This window comes from Elgaria multicarinata, chromosome 19 (genome assembly GCF_023053635.1).
Source record: "Elgaria multicarinata webbii isolate HBS135686 ecotype San Diego chromosome 19, rElgMul1.1.pri, whole genome shotgun sequence".
NCBI classification, from domain to species: Eukaryota; Metazoa; Chordata; class Lepidosauria; order Squamata; family Anguidae; genus Elgaria; species Elgaria multicarinata.
Genome location: NC_086189.1, coordinates 18,504,372 through 18,519,514, shown reverse-complemented (window position 1 = coordinate 18,519,514; position 15,143 = coordinate 18,504,372). Strand labels below are relative to the sequence as shown.

The 15,143-nt window shown below is 47.7% G+C and overlaps 2 protein-coding genes across 2 annotated transcripts; one reads left to right on the top strand and one right to left on the bottom strand.

The window, feature by feature from the left end:
• Positions 1 to 1,153: 1,153 nt before the first annotated feature.
• SPOUT1 (SPOUT domain containing methyltransferase 1) lies at positions 1,154 to 10,233 on the top strand. Its single transcript, XM_063144487.1, has 12 exons — positions 1,154 to 1,195; positions 2,975 to 3,017; positions 3,827 to 3,943; positions 4,338 to 4,497; positions 5,006 to 5,095; positions 6,244 to 6,293; positions 6,846 to 6,976; positions 7,251 to 7,323; positions 8,085 to 8,183; positions 9,151 to 9,253; positions 9,486 to 9,633; positions 9,727 to 10,233. The coding sequence occupies exons 1-12, from the start codon at positions 1,160 to 1,162 to the stop codon at positions 9,817 to 9,819; spliced, it is 1,143 nt and encodes a 380-aa protein (XP_063000557.1). The 5' UTR covers positions 1,154 to 1,159; the 3' UTR covers positions 9,820 to 10,233.
• Positions 10,234 to 11,061: 828 nt separating this feature from the next.
• Positions 11,062 to 14,393, bottom strand: ENDOG (endonuclease G). The gene is made up of 3 exons (XM_063144604.1): positions 13,878 to 14,393; positions 12,644 to 12,753; positions 11,062 to 11,355 (listed from the first exon to the last, which is right to left on the bottom strand). The coding sequence occupies exons 1-3, from the start codon at positions 14,382 to 14,384 to the stop codon at positions 11,067 to 11,069; spliced, it is 906 nt and encodes a 301-aa protein (XP_063000674.1). The 5' UTR covers positions 14,385 to 14,393; the 3' UTR covers positions 11,062 to 11,066.
• Between the last annotated feature and the right edge of the window lie 750 nt (positions 14,394 to 15,143).

Below are 15,143 nucleotides of genomic sequence, written 5' to 3'. Positions count from 1 at the left end.
TGCTTCCCTCTCAGAGCCTCATACAGATCCAGGCACGATGGAGGGATGCCTGGCTGCTGCTTCCTTTCCCTCTGATGGCCTCAGCGTTTCATGTGTTAAAATCATCATCATCATCTACTGATCCGGATGCTTTTTAGTAGTATTTTTCAAAATAATAATAAATAAATGAATTTAGGCAAAACCTAACCTACTTAGAAAAGAATAGACCCACTGAAATAAATGGGATTTAATGGCAATATGCAACCCCAAAAGCAATGCAGATAGGTGCTTCTTAAAATCTGCCTAGGTGCTACTTAAAGAAGGGTGCATGCATTAAAATGAACGGGACTTAATGGGAGCATGCAGACTACTAGAAGGAGGGCCTTCTCTGCTGTGGCACCCCGGTTGTGGAATGAGCTCCCCAGAGAGGTCCGCCTGGCGCCTACACTGTACTGCTTTCGTCGCCAGCTGAAGACCTTTTTATTCTCTCAATATTGTAACACTTAATTTTAACCTAAATTTAAATCTTACTGTTTTAACTCTGTATTTTAATCTTATATCAACTTTGCTGTGTGGTTTTATCCTGGTTGTGCTTTTTATACTGCATTTTGTCATTGTGCTTTTAACCTGTTGGTTGTTTTATTGTGGTTTTAATTTTTGTGAACCGCCCAGAGAGCTTCGGCTATTGGGCGGTATAAAAATCTAATAAATAAATAAATAAATACCCCCTCCAAAAAACACGCGCAAGCAAAGTGCTAGTTTGGATTTTACCCAAATTCATTTATTTTAAAAATCTATTTAGAGAAGAGTAGACGCATAGAAATGAATCTCATTCATTCCAATGGGTCTACTCTTAAGTAGGACATTGGGTCTACTCTTAAGTAGGACTTTGCTTGGGTTTTACCCACGTTCATTTATTAAAAGCTAAAACTACTAAATAAATGAAATCGACCAATCTGCCTGCTTTGGGGGTTAGCGTTGCATGTTGCCATTTTCCCTGGGGGCATCTGAGAAAAGGGTGGTGGGAGGGAGTTCTTGCATGTGGTCCCGGAAACACCCCACCTAGACAAAGACTCTTGACTGTTGCGTAGCTCTATGGCTCCTTCCCCGCCCCGCCCAATCACCGCCCGCGCGAGAGGGGCAGCCGGAAGCTGCGGGGCGCTGATTGGTCGGCTGGAGCATGGCGGAGAGGAGTGGAACGAAGCGCCAGCGGGAGGTACACGTGGAGGCGGCGCGCAAGGGGTTAAAGGGAGGCTACGGGATGTTCGCGCTGCGCATTAATGCAGGGTGAAAGCAAAGGGAGCAAAGTGGGCAAGTGGCTAGTTTCTCATGGGCTATTAGCCCTCACATCAGCCTGGTCCTCAAAGGTGCCCTGACTCCATGCCCAGCTGGCTATCAGGATTTAAAAGCCATAGACCAGGCAGGGCTCAAGGTGGGGGGGACTGCAATTCCCATCAGCCCCGATGGCAAGCAATAGTGGGAGGTGCAGTCCAACAGCACCAGGGGGAAAAGAGATCCTTGGGTGTGTGTGGACTACAGCTCCCAGAATCCCCTACAGACATGGCCAACAGACAGGAATGCTGGGAGTTTGAGTCCAAACATCTGGAGACTTACTTTCTGCCCAGCCTTGCTCTAGAGGTGCACATGGCATGAAAGCGTATCCACAGCACCCTTGGATGCGAGCAAGAGATGGGTGCGTCTAACGTTGGTGCCCCTGGGTCTCCATTACGAGATTCATTAACCTAGGACTGACCTGGGTATTTGGTCGGCTTCTGGTCAAGTTTTATGCAGAATCCTTCGAAAGCCATATTATTTTCATTCGCCAGTATAAACATTTTACATGCGTGCATTGATTTTGAGAGGGTCACCTGGCACCAGCCTTGTACCCTTTTCGGCGCCAGGTGAAGCCCTTCTTATTTCCCCCGTATTTTAGCATTCTGCTCTTTTAGCGCTGCTGTTTAAAATCTTCATTTTAAATCTCTGCATTGCTGCGCGCTTTTATCCTGGTTGTACTTTTCTGTTGTGGTTTTAAGCGTCCATATTTTACGCTGCGCCTTTTTGTTTTTAATTTTTGTGAACCGCCAGAGAGAACTTCGGCTATTGGGCAGTATAGGAATGACATAAATATATACATACGTATTCAAATTTATGCAGCAGCCGATGTTCAGCTGATGTGATGCGCATGACGCGGCATATTCCGAAACAAAAGAAATCACCACCCGGTTGCACATCATTTTACAGATTAAAAAGTGTAAACTGGGTAGATTTTAAAAAACAAAACAGGTTTTAAAATGTGAAACGTTTTGGTATAAAACACCAGCTTTGGACACTGACCTCTGCGCTTATGGATAAAAGTCTGCCTGAGCAGCCAATGACAAGGGGCCTTTTCAGTGGTGGCCCCCCAATTATGGAATGATCTCCCTGATGAGGCTCGCTTGGTGCCAACATGGTTATCTTTTCGGCGCCAGGTCCAGACTTTTCTCTTCTCCCAGGCATTTAACAACATTTGTGGAATGGTTTGTCCGGGAGAGATTCGTCAACTTAACAGTCTTCCAGAATTTAAGAAAGCCATAAAGACTGATCTCTTCCGGCAGGCCTACCCGGTTGAATTTTAAGATGCCTTTTTAATAATGTGCTGCTTTTAATAATGTATTATTTTTAAATGTTTTAATTAGTTGTATTTTATGGTGTTTTTTGTGTTGTACCCCGCCTCAATCCAGAGGGAGAGGCAGGTAACAAATTATTATTATTATTATTATTGTTATTGTTATTGTTATTGTTATTATTTGCTAAGTTTGTTTGTTAATGGACCCTAGAACTGTTGTTGTTTAAATGGCTACTGTTGTTTTTTTATATTTTTGATAGTTTTAAATGTTGTATACTTTTTTAATGTTCACTGTTTTTAACTTTTGTAAACCACCCAGACAGCTTCGGCTATGGGGCAGTACATAAAGTTAATAAATAAATAAATATTTGTGGACCTTGTGTTTTCTAGGGGGGTGACCAAAAGATTGACTGGCGCAAATGGAAGCAAGAAAGTAAGTAAGAATGCGCTTTTGGGGTACCTGGGATCTTTCTATTTCTTAACGTGCAAATCTTTGGGGAAAGAGCCATCGGGAATCCATCCTTTCAAAGGCTGTTAGTCTTTCAGAAGCAAAGGTAGACATCTTGACCATAAATCAAATCTGAAGACCTGTCTTAGTGTAATACCTTTTTTTATGCTCTTCATGGTTTTAATTTTTGTGAACCTCCCAGAGAGCTTCGGCTATTGGGCCGTATAAAAATGTAATAAATAAAAAAATAAAACAAATAAGTTAATACCAAGAGATCACCAAAACGTGTGTAAGCTTTTGAGACCTACAGATCTCTTCATCGAGCAAAATGTTCCAAAAAGACTAATTTGAATGCAGATCCCTCCTCTCTCATTTCATCTTGGAACGCTGAACATGAGAAACTCTGTGACTTCACCTTCAAGTCAAATCCCCCCATTCCGCCCACTTCACCAGCTTTTTACAACGTCTTTCCTGATGAAGAGATCTGTGGATCTCAAAAGCTGGCACAATTTTAGTGATTTCCTGGTTAGTCTTTAGGGTACTACAAAAATACCTGTACTAACATACCTCCCTGCCCTCTTAGGGTTACAATTTAAAACACACGACATGCAAGGAAAAAGGGAGGAGGAGGGAGGAGGGGGGGAAAAGAAGCAAACTTGGGTACCAGACCTTTAAAGTTATTTTTCACAACTAACTGGGATGTGTCCCAGCAGTAACACCCAGGGACTCTTAATTTGACCTGTGCACACTCTGTGTCTCCCATCTCAGCGTCTCTCCCTCTCTCTCTCTCCCAGAAAAAGAGGAGAAGAAAAAATGGAAAGAGTTGAAGCTATTAAGAAAATTAGAAAAGCAAAGGTCACAGGAGGCGATGGAGAAACGGAAGGAAGAGTCAAAGCCAGAGGAAGATAAAGGTAAACCCAAATAGTACAGTGAAGCCTTCTCCAACCTGGAGCCCTCCAAACGTGTTGGACTACAAGTCCCATAACTGCCAGCCAGCATAGCAGCGGGTTCCATGCATTCATTCTGCATGATGTGACGGAACACTTTTTGGCTCAGTTCAGACCGCACGTTTCTTAACGGTGGAGTTCCTTTGGGAAACACTCCATGCAGAATATCCACGCTGTGCAGAGGACAGTTCTGCACAACCGTTGTGTGGCGGGCCCCCAATCCAGCCCTGCTGGGTTACCAAAACGGGCCCACCCTTGTATCCATAGGTTAAACCATCGCTACGGAGTCTGGGGATTTTATTTCGTGGGACTCTGCTGTCGCCCCTCTGTTTCCACCGCTCGTCTCTTTATTTCTCAGGCCGTCGCTACACGGTCAGTATTGCCCTTCCCGGCTCGATCCTAAACAATGCCCAGTCGCTGGAGTTGCGGACGTACCTTGCTGGGCAGATTGCTCGGGCCTGCGTCATCTTCTGCGTGGATGAGATCGTGGTGTTTGATGAAGATGGAGAAGATTCAAAGTGAGGATTTGACTACTCCTCCCTCCCTCCTCAATATCTGCTTTCAATTCCTTCCCTGCACCCCTCCCTTGATCCACTGAGATAGGGAAGATAGAACACCCCTGCAGTGTCCATGGGAGTTCCAAAGCTTTCAGAGTACCTGGACACGGTTGGAATGTTGCGGGCACTCTTACAAAATGGCTGCCATGGGGGCGGGGCTTGCCCATTCGCACAATAGCTGCCACGTTGTGCACAGAGGGCTAGAAAGCGCCTCCTGAGTCTTGGAGCACGATTTCACAATCCGGGATTTTTCCCAGCCCTACCTGAAGATGTCAGGAATCGAATCTGGGACCTTGTGCAAAGCAGAGGTTCTGTCTGGGAGCTTTGCGCCCTTTCCTGAGCGCTCTTTCTTTACCCAACAAGCTGCATCCCTCAACGAGAAGCGATTAAGCGGCGGCGGCTTAGAACAGAGCAGCTGCATGTAGAGAGCGTTCCTTTTTTGAATTTTCAAGGGTTTCTCCCCTTCCAGGACCGTTGAAGGCGACTTCGAGGGGATCAAGAAGAAAGGCCAGGCCTGCGTGCAGCTGGCGCGGATCCTGCAGTATTTGGAGTGCCCCCAGTAAGTCTCCAAGGAGCGCTTGGCTTCCAAAATAAAGGAGAGAGGCCTTTATTGGGCCCACCCAAAGTTCACTCTCTCAGAAAGTGTGGAAGCTTTCGAGATCTACAGATCTCTTGATCCGGCGAGACGTTACGAAAAGCAGGTTTGGATGGGAGCAGGAAGGGAATAGGTGAGAGGTCCCGATGTCTGCATGTTCAGAGTCCCAAGATGAAGTGGGAGAGGAAGGAGCGATAAATTTGGACGTGCAGGGCTCATCATAACAATCCCTGTGGCCATGCCCCAAATCGCTGGTTGTTGTGTTGATCCGTGTCAACAAACCGGTCGTAGCTGTCTGTTCAAGACCAGGCACCCAGAAACAATATGTAATTCCTAGGGAAATCTGTGTTCCCCGACTCCTGTGAGGATTGCAGCTGAGCTCAGAGGAGAGTGTAGGGAGTGTGGCAGATCATGTCCAAGTCCCTGCTAGTGAAAACATCGTCGGGGCTCCGTCCCTGAGAGCCCCGCCTGCCTCCACGACACCCCTGCTTGGAGGAGGGGTCTGCGGACATTTCAAGTCATGTGATGGTTACAAGAAAGACCTGCAACTTCTCTTAGGATTTCTGGAAACCAGGAAGGAATGACGTTTTCTTCTTTTTTACTGGTTCTTCTTTTCTAGTTTTGCTGGCTGTTGAGTTTCATTTTATTTCTTGTTTTATGCTGCCTTGAGCGCCGGAAAGGTGGCTAATACATTATTTTCATGCATTTATTCATTGATGAATCCCCTTCTGGCCCAAACTGGGCCTCCCAAAGAAACTTACAACTAAAACTTTGAAAACCGGTTGGAAACAGGCAGAAAGCTTTGAAAACAAGTCAAAAGCTTAACTAACATGTGGAAAACTTTAAAACATCGCTCAGAGCAGGAGAGAATCTTTTTTTAAAAAAGGAAAGCAGTAAGTAAAATCCAACATAAATCCTACTTAGACTAGATCCATTGAAATGAATGGAACTTCAGTTAGTCATGGCTCACTTCAGTCCCATTCAGTAGATTAATTAGGATTTATGTTGGATTTTACCCAGTGTAAATAAATAAATAAATAAATATTAGTAGTGAATTCTGCTTGTGTTCTCGCAAAAACCAAATGTGACGCCTCTTTTTCTCTCCCGGGCAGGTACCTAAGGAAATCTTTTTTCCCCAAGCACCAGGACTTGCAATTTGCAGGTAAGGTGAAGGAAGATTTGGTAGCTGCAGCACTACCAAGTCTTCAGACTTGGCAACACGGAACATGAGCCATTTCCCCTCTGTTGCTTTGGTGGTCGTGCAGCTGAAAGGATGCTGTTCACCTCCACTTCAATTCTGAACATACCCAGATGTTGAGGGCCACCCTAATAGGGGCGCTGAACCTCAGATCCGGCTCGATGAAAATGTCCGTCCCGTGCGCGTCCACTGTAAAGAAGGCAAATTCCACGTTAGACATTATTAGAAAAGGAATTGAGAATGAAACTGCCGGTATCTTACTGCCTTTGTACAAATCTACGGTGCGACCACACTTAGAATACGGTGTGCAGTTCTGGTCACCACATTTAAATGGGGGTCACATCCCATGAAGCATGCTGGGAGTTGTAGGACTCTAAACATGCATAGGGTTGCACCCTAAAAAGATCAGTAGCAGAGAGGCAAATGTTTCCATGCCTTGCCATGTTTATGAGCATCCAGCGTCCAAAATCTGTCTCGGATGGATGCGTCATTCCGACCGTGAATGTTTCATTTCAGGGCTCCTAAATCCCTTGGACACCCCCCATCATTTGCGGATCGACGAGGACTCGGAATACCGGGAAGGTGTGGTTTTGGCCCGGCCCACCAAACCCGGCCGGGGCTCCTTCGTGAATTGTGGAATGCGGAAGGTAAAGTGTGCCATCTCTTATGGATGACCCCTCACTGCTTCGTGGAAAGAGTTGTGGTCTTTTAAGAAGGAGCATGGATACAACTGGCTGACCTTTCTCCCTTGGAATGTTTGTGAACATTCTGTGGCATGGCATTCGCTTTATCCAATGGGAGGAGGGAAGGGTGGGCGCTCTCTGCGTGACCGTCATAGTAGCTTCCATGTTTCCTTTGTCTGCTTACGGCCTTGGCGGTCCCAGTATTTGTAACATCCTGTGTCACCATATCTTCTTGCAGGAGGTACAGATAGACAAGCAGCTAGAAGCTGGGCTCAGAGTCACAGTGCGACTAGATGAACAGCAGAATCTGGGTAATATATCAACTCGGCTTAGAACAGGGGGGCCGTGAGGTCTGGGCCACAAGACAGATCCGGCCCGCTGGGTCTTCCAGTGCAAGCCGTCTTCAATGGCCCTCCTCCACTCCATGTTATCATCGCAACAACCCTGTGAGGCAGGTGAGGCTGAGAGTCAGCGACTGGGCCAAAACCACCCACTGACTGAGTGGGGACTCGAACCCGGATCTCCAAATTCCCAGTCCAACGCTCTAACCACTGCACCACACTGGCTCTTGTGTGTTCCTACTTCCCCTGTGATGCTGTAGATATTCCATAAGCATATTGGTTATAAACTAAGAATTACAAGAATTTAGTGATCTTGATTTATTGTTACGTTTCTTCTTTTTCTTCTTCTTGTGTTTATTATGTTAACTTCATTTTGAAATATAATAAAATTTCATGGGGGGGGGGAAGCCTTTTTGTAGGTATTATAAATCCCTAGGAGTCTAGTATTTATATCCCGCCCGGTATTGTGGAAAAGGCAGGAGGATAATAATAATAATGGCAGTATGGTGCAGTGGTTAGGGTGTTGGAGTGGGGAGACCCAGATTTGAGTCCCCCCCCCTTCCCCGGCTATGAAGCTCCCTGAGTGTCTTTGAGCCAGTGGCCTCACCTACCTCGCAGGGTTGTTGTGAGGACAAAATGGTGAAGAGGAGGAGAATTGTGTACAGCGCTCTGTTAAATGGAATAAATGAATGAATGAATATCTCCGGCTAAGCCACCAATTTCTCTTCTAGACAGCAAAACGCAAAAGGGCACTGTGGTGTCTTCGCATCAGCCGCGCACCGTTTCCGGCCTTTACTGGGGTTACACTGTCCGCTTAGCTTCCTGTCTGAGTAAGTATGGGCACCAAGTGAGCATCTCCCGCGCATGCTCCACAATGGGCGGTCAGGGCAAGGGGGCAGGGCCAGGGAAAGGGCGGAGCTATCTGAGAGACCCCAGGCGCGCCAGAGGCTCTGCACCGCTGCCCGAGTGTGTCCGCACGGCCTGCCGGCTGCAACCCAGCCGCTGAACCCGGCTTCAGCCCGTGCGACGGAAGCCAGCCCCGACGGCCTCCCTGTTTCCACGGGCCTTCGTCTGCCTTCCCCTTCTACTGCCCTGCCCCCTTGTTGCATTTGAGACTGTAAGCGCCTCAAGGCAGGGACCTGCCGCTTGTTCTCTGTAAAATGCTAACCACCCTGAGGGCACTGAATAAATTGCAATGATTGTTTGTAGGCATAAAAGCATTGTTTCGGGTACAGCACAGGGGTCCCCACATTTTTCAGGCCCATGGGCATATTTGGAAATTTGATCTCTCTTCCTCTCTCTCTCTCACTTTCTTTCTCTCCTTTCGTTTTCTTTCTCACTCTTTTTTCTTCCTTTCTCACTTTTTGCTATCTTTCTCTTTTCTCTCTCTCTCTCTTTTCCACAAGTTTTGGGTAAAAGTCAGATCCAGTAGAACAAAAACAACTTCGCTTCCATTTCTATGATTTTTACTTGGGGTCTCCCCCACCCCTACAAATATACATCACAAATACTTACCTTATGACCCAAAAGAGGGGAACATTTTCCCCTGTGCAATGCTTATAGCAGAAGTAGGCCCACTTCCGGCCTTCCAGATGTTTCAGCCTACAACTCCCATCAGCCCTAGCCAGTGGTGGAGATTCATGAGAGTTGTAGACCAAAACATCTGGAGAGCCCCAAGCAGCCTACCCCAAGGATGAGTCTTACTTTGCATCAAACCACATTCCCGAACTTTAAAATTATTATTAAGGAACAGGTGGGCAGGTGCTGTGATGGGCTCTCTCTTTCCCTTCCTCCCAGGTGCTGTGTTTGCTGAATCCCCGTTTAAGGAAGGCTACGATCTCTCCATCGGGACTTCTGAGCGAGGGGCCTCTGTCGAACAAGCAGTTCTGCCTTCTTTCAGGTAACTGAAACGGCCTCTCTAAAAATTTGGAACGCCTCCCCTAAGGCCGAGTGACCAGCCGTAAGAGCTGCAAGCTAAAACAGGCTGGTGTTTTCGGCCCCACCCACCCCTGGGATGCAGCCCCCGAGAGCTTCTCCGGGACGGCCCTCTGGCTGAGAGGTTCAACACCCCTGTACTGGACGCCTCTCTGCCTGCACTAAAATCCGTTGCTTTGTCCGTTCGTTTCTCCCAGCCACGCTCTGCTTGTGTTTGGAGGCTTGCAAGGGCTGGAGGCCGGCGTGGACGCCGACCCAAACCTGGAGGTCACGGACCCGAGCACTTTGTTTGACTTGTATCTGAACACCTGTCCAGGGCAGGGAAGCCGCACCATCAGGACCGAGGTAGGCGCCCTGGTAGTCCGAAATGCGTCGGGCGTTGGAGATCCCAGTTTCACACCGACTGCTAAACGCAACTCTTTTTGACTTCCTTCCCAGGAAGCGATCCTCATTTCTCTGTCGGCGCTGAGGCCTCGGATCCACGCGGCGGCGAAGAAAGCCGAAAACAGCCGCACAAAAGCAAGCAAGTGAATGGTCTAAGGGCTAGATAGCTCTGTTTTTCTCTGGATCTTTTTTTTTTGGCCTGTGCTCACTGCAAACAAAAAGTGATAAAACTTCCGTGGCCGTCTCTTCCCTTTCTCTCTCCAAGATCTAGAAATGCACCAGGACGAAGGGTTGTTACGTGGATGATTTGTACATATTATGGAAAAATTTATAGATTTTTTTTTACAGTTCAGCATAGAGAAGCCTCGGCAAACTCATGGAGTTCTGTGTAATAATTGCTTAGGAAGGATCAACGAATACACAATGAAATGATCAAATCTGCTCCTCAAAGTATTTTAGTTTGCAAACAACTCCAAAGTACAGCCCGGTTCACACAATCGCAGCGTGGTTAATAAGTCACCTTCGTTTAACTACCCATTGTGTGCCGGCGAAGGTAATTTTGCAAATCCTCCCGGCCTGTGATGGAAGATTAGCAAGTCACGTGCAGACCACACCACAGTATGTGTAAATAAATGAAGACTCTTCAACAACGTTGCTTTGTATTGTTGTATTTTGAAAATTTAATTAAAATATATATTTAAAAAGAAATGTGCCAGGACCGACCAACTGACCAACCGGCCACTATTAGATAGCAGAAATGGCTGAAGTCTTCTGTGTAAGGGTAGTCAAGGGCAAATTGATTGAGCTTTGAGACCCATCGAGGGCATCTAAACAGCCCTGCTTCGTTTCAGAATGAGACATTCTCCTTAACTACGCTCGTTCGCAATGAAAGATGGGAGGGGAAATCTGTTCGTATAAACTGGGACCAACTAGCTGTGTGGTTTACTGTGGGGGATGATTACAGTGAAGCCATTCCCCCCAAAACTCGCAGCTAGAAACCTGACTCTTCCGCATTGGTTACGCTGGAACAACATCTGGATCTGTAATAATAAATGAGGACGTCTGTCCGTGCTGTGGCACCATGTCTGTAAAACCTAAGATACCTGAAATGTGGCATGCCTGCTGAGGAAAAGGAAGGGGTGTGCACCTCAGGGTTATTTTGTGATTAAAATGCATTAATTAATTTCAATATGTGTTTGAAGCCGGCAGTAACACCTTCAGTCTCTAGGTGGCAGGCTTCCCTAACTAGCACATCGCTTTCTAGTCCACACAGTTTGAAGCCTTGCTGGGGGGGGGGGGGATTAGGAAGCCGAGCAACCGCGTTAGATAGAGGTGCAGACTCCCAGCGGCTGTTGGTTCTCTGCTGCCCCCCACCCGGCAATTACTAGCCAGGGTTACGAGGTCTTGGTTCCAGCCGTGATGGCTTTTAGGTTGCTTGTCCGTTTCAGAATGTTCGGGACAAAGAGGAGACCCGAAGCCCGTTCAATGCTCTCGATAGGAACCAGGAAACGCTCCAGCGGGATCTTCTCGTCCACGGGGCTGTTGGGGAAGACGTAGGAGCGCAACTCGATCTCCCCTCCTGGTTTCTCCAGGATGAGCACCTTGAAGAAGTGCGTCGGCACGGCCACATGGTTTTTCCCAATCACCTGGTATTTGACGTACATCTTCCCGTCAGCCTCCGTCCTGCAAAGAAAGGGAAGAGAAATAAAATAAAAAGGGGGTTAAGGTTCTAGTCCACTTTGAGTCATTGTTGTGCGTTTTGGCCTACAACTCCCATGAGCCCTCACTGTTGGCTCAGGCTGATGGGAGTCGTAGGCTAAGATGTATTGAGGTCCAGGAGTAGCCCACCCCTGAATTATGGGGTGGGAGATTACCTCATTCTGCCCACAACCCAAAAAAAACCCACAACTAGATTCTTGGCATTAAACAAACACATCCCAACCACATTAACTGGGGAATACGCCCCATTGAACACTTGTAAGTAAACATGCACAGGATTGCAGCGTTAAAGGTGAAAATTAGCACTCTGAGTTGGGCCTGGAAGCTAAATAATTGCAGTGGGGGCGGCTAGAAGATAAATGTGGGTGGGGATTGGGCTGGGGTGGGTGTATGTCATGAAGGGCTCCTTTATCGCTCCCTTTATTAAAAATACCGGGCAGTAGAATGCTCTGATCAAGGCGTGCAAAACCTCTTTTCTCCTAGGGACCGTATTTCAGTGAGGAGGGAGGGGGGCTGAAAGTAAAAGAGCCAAAGGCAAAAAGGTCGGGTTAAAAGCACCCCAAATACCTGCCTATTTTCGCTTCAGGCTCTTCCTGCGAATAGGAAAGCCTCAGGGGAGGCGCTTCAACCTTGTAGAATGGGGGCGGGGGGGCTGTATAAAATCCGTGGAAGACCCAGAGGGGTGTGGCCTGGGAAAGGGGGTGTGGCTATACAGGGAAGCCATTGGATCCTGGAAGCTCCGATGTCATTGGGCCAGTGATTCCGCTCCAGATTTCAGACAGAAACAGTCAGAGTTCTAAAAGAGCTCTCCCCTTGGAGATGAGATGAAATCACTTTGGCTTATATAGGCTGGAAAGTCTGGTGTGAATTGTTGGCAGCAGAGTTGCTTTATCTAGAGAGAAAGCGTGGCAACGCCGCATTCAGTATTGGAGGCAAGACGAGCAAACTAGAACCAGTTTGAAAGGAGTTCAGATTAGCTTACTTCATCAGTCCTTTCATACACATCATCAGAGAAGGCTATCGAACACTGTTTAGCTATAAGTACTCCCTAACACTTCCATTACCCTTCCTATTATATTTTTGTACCTTGGAGAGCTCCTTTAAACAGTCCCGCCCGGTCTTGATCTAACCTCCTAGAAGGTCACAATGCCTAGATGGATCCTATGAAAATTGCAACTGATGAGATTGCTAGAGGGTGGGGCCTGTGAAGCAGAGTAGGCCAGGTTGGAGAAGTCAAGCCTATAACGGTTACCTGGGTAGAAAAAGCGGCCCAGTGCAGACGTAAACATTCTTGTTATATTTGGTTAAACTCCTGCAATATTTCTCCAGGTTATTCCAGGCGTTCTGATTCAGGTGAGGGTTCTAGAAGCAAAATAAAGGCCCAGATGCCGTTGGCTTGAGTAACGTACAGGTGAAAAGCAAGACCAGGTGGTAGAGTCCTATGTGCTGGCTGTACCACCAAGCAGCAAGCAAGCACCTTCCTGATGTTTTGGACCACAATCTCCATAAGCCCCAGCCAGCATGGCCAAAAGTCAGGGATTCTGGGAGTTGTAGTCCAAGCACATCTAGAGGGAACCAAGTTGCTTGCCCATCACATTTTTTGATCCTATATATTTTTTTAAAAAAATACCTCCCTGCAAACAGAAATCTAGCAGAGCAGGGTGGAAACTTTTTCCTTAATTTTCTGTTTTTCTATTTGCAAGGGTGCTTCCCTCCTCCCCCCCCACTTTTATTTAATATAGGGAGCATAAAAAATGGCAACACCCGTTGACACACAGTTTGAAATGGTACAGCCCCATTTTTCGGGGTCAGGACTCTGTCGTCTCATTACACTACAGGTGTAACTACACCTTGACTCAGTCTTCCCCAACCTGGTGCATTCCAGATGCTTTGGACTTCAACTTCCATCAGCCCCGGCTCATGGCCAGGGATTCTGGGAGCTGGAGTCCAAAATATCGGGCAGGCACTAGTTTGACTGTCCCACAAGTATATCAATGATGAGCTAAGCATTATAATTAGTGAGTTTCTTCTTTAGTGATCCCATTATAGTATTACATATATGTTTTTGTTTTGATTGGCTTTATTTCTTTTAAAATAATTTCCCCCCAAACAAAATAAAACATAATTTATGAAAGTAAAAGAAAAGTCAACATAACTGTGTGTGTTTACTCTCAAGTAAACTTCAACACGTTCCATGAGACTTACTCCCGAGTAAACTTGAACAGGACTGCAGCCTTAAAGCAATAAATTTAATGCAATAACCACATAATGTAATAAAGTACTAATCAAATGAAAAATAATTTAATAAACTAATCCTATGTGTGTTTATTCAGAAGTAAGCCTCATTATAAGTAGTAAGGCTTACTCACGAGTAAGGATGCATAGGACCGAAATGAATTTAATGCAAGAAAGATGTCAAGGAAGGAAAACACATACACACGACACGTTACCCGCGTGTAATTCTCCCTCCTCCTCCTCCTCCTCACCTGGGGGGCGATGTTACTCAGGTAGAAGGTGTCCCCCATGGCTTTCTGGCTCCAGCGGTGGTTCGCCGCGGCCGCCAGGTGTCCCCGGTCGAAGCCGCTGCCCCGGTAGTCGGCGTTGGTGGCCCGGTGGTACTCGTGCACCGAGTCGTCCTCGCGGAACTCGCAGGCGGCGCGTTCCGACGACCCGCTCAGCGCAGCCGGGTCGAGGCGCTCCACCACCCAGAGGGCGCTCCGGGCCCGCGGATCGTAACACAGCACGTAGGACTCGCGGCTCCGCAGCTGCGTCAGCCCGGGCAGGCCGTGTTTGGCTAGCTCGCCGCCTCCCCGGGCCACCTCGGAGGCCGCGGCCACTACCGGCACGACCGGCAGCTGGGCTAAGAGTAGCCCATCCGCGGCCCCCTGCTGCTGCTGCTGCTGCGGCTCCCGCCTCCCGGACCAGCCCAGGCCCAGCCCGAGGGCGAGCGAGGTCGCCGGCACCAGCCACCGGTTGCCCCGCAAGCGCTGCATGGCAGCAAGGCCGGTGGCCAACGCGGACCGGCAGCCCTGCAGGGCTTGAATGGGGCGCGGGGAGAAGCAAAAAGATGAATGGGGCGGAACGCGGCGGCATGAATGGGATGGAACGTTCGCGACAGCGGGAAGGGATACAATGACGCGACCTTCACCCCCGCCGGCCTCTTAAAGCGGCGACGGCCTTTGGAGGGGCCACGAGGAATGCTCGTGCTGCAATCTGTCTTTCCCCAACAACCAGGAGCAGCTCCTAGCGTTCCTGAACATTGGCCATATTGAATTCCAAAATAGAAGAGCAGCCGCCATAATCTACGGGCTGGGATGCAATAAATGCATGTTTAGACAGAGAAAAGTCCCGGGGAATGCTGAGACTCATAGAACAGTAGAGTTGGAAGGGGCCTGTAAGGCCATCCAGTCCAACCCCCTGGTTGTAGGACTTTTCTCTGTCTAAACATGCATAGGATTGCATCCCTAATCTTCCAAGTATTTCTGTTAAGATCATAAGACGAGCCCTGATGCCGGATCAGTCCAAGGGTCCATCGTGTCCAGCGTTCTGTTCACACTAGAGGACCAGGAGAAACCCACAAGCAAGAAATGAAGTCGCCCATGCTTTCCATATGTATTAAACTACAAGCCACATCATCCCCAAGGAAGAGGGTCTTAAACCCCCTTTGAGTAATTTAGGATCTCTGCTCCCCGGAATGTCATTCTCAATTCATTCTGCTGTATAGCCTGAAGGAAGACCAAAAACAGAACAAA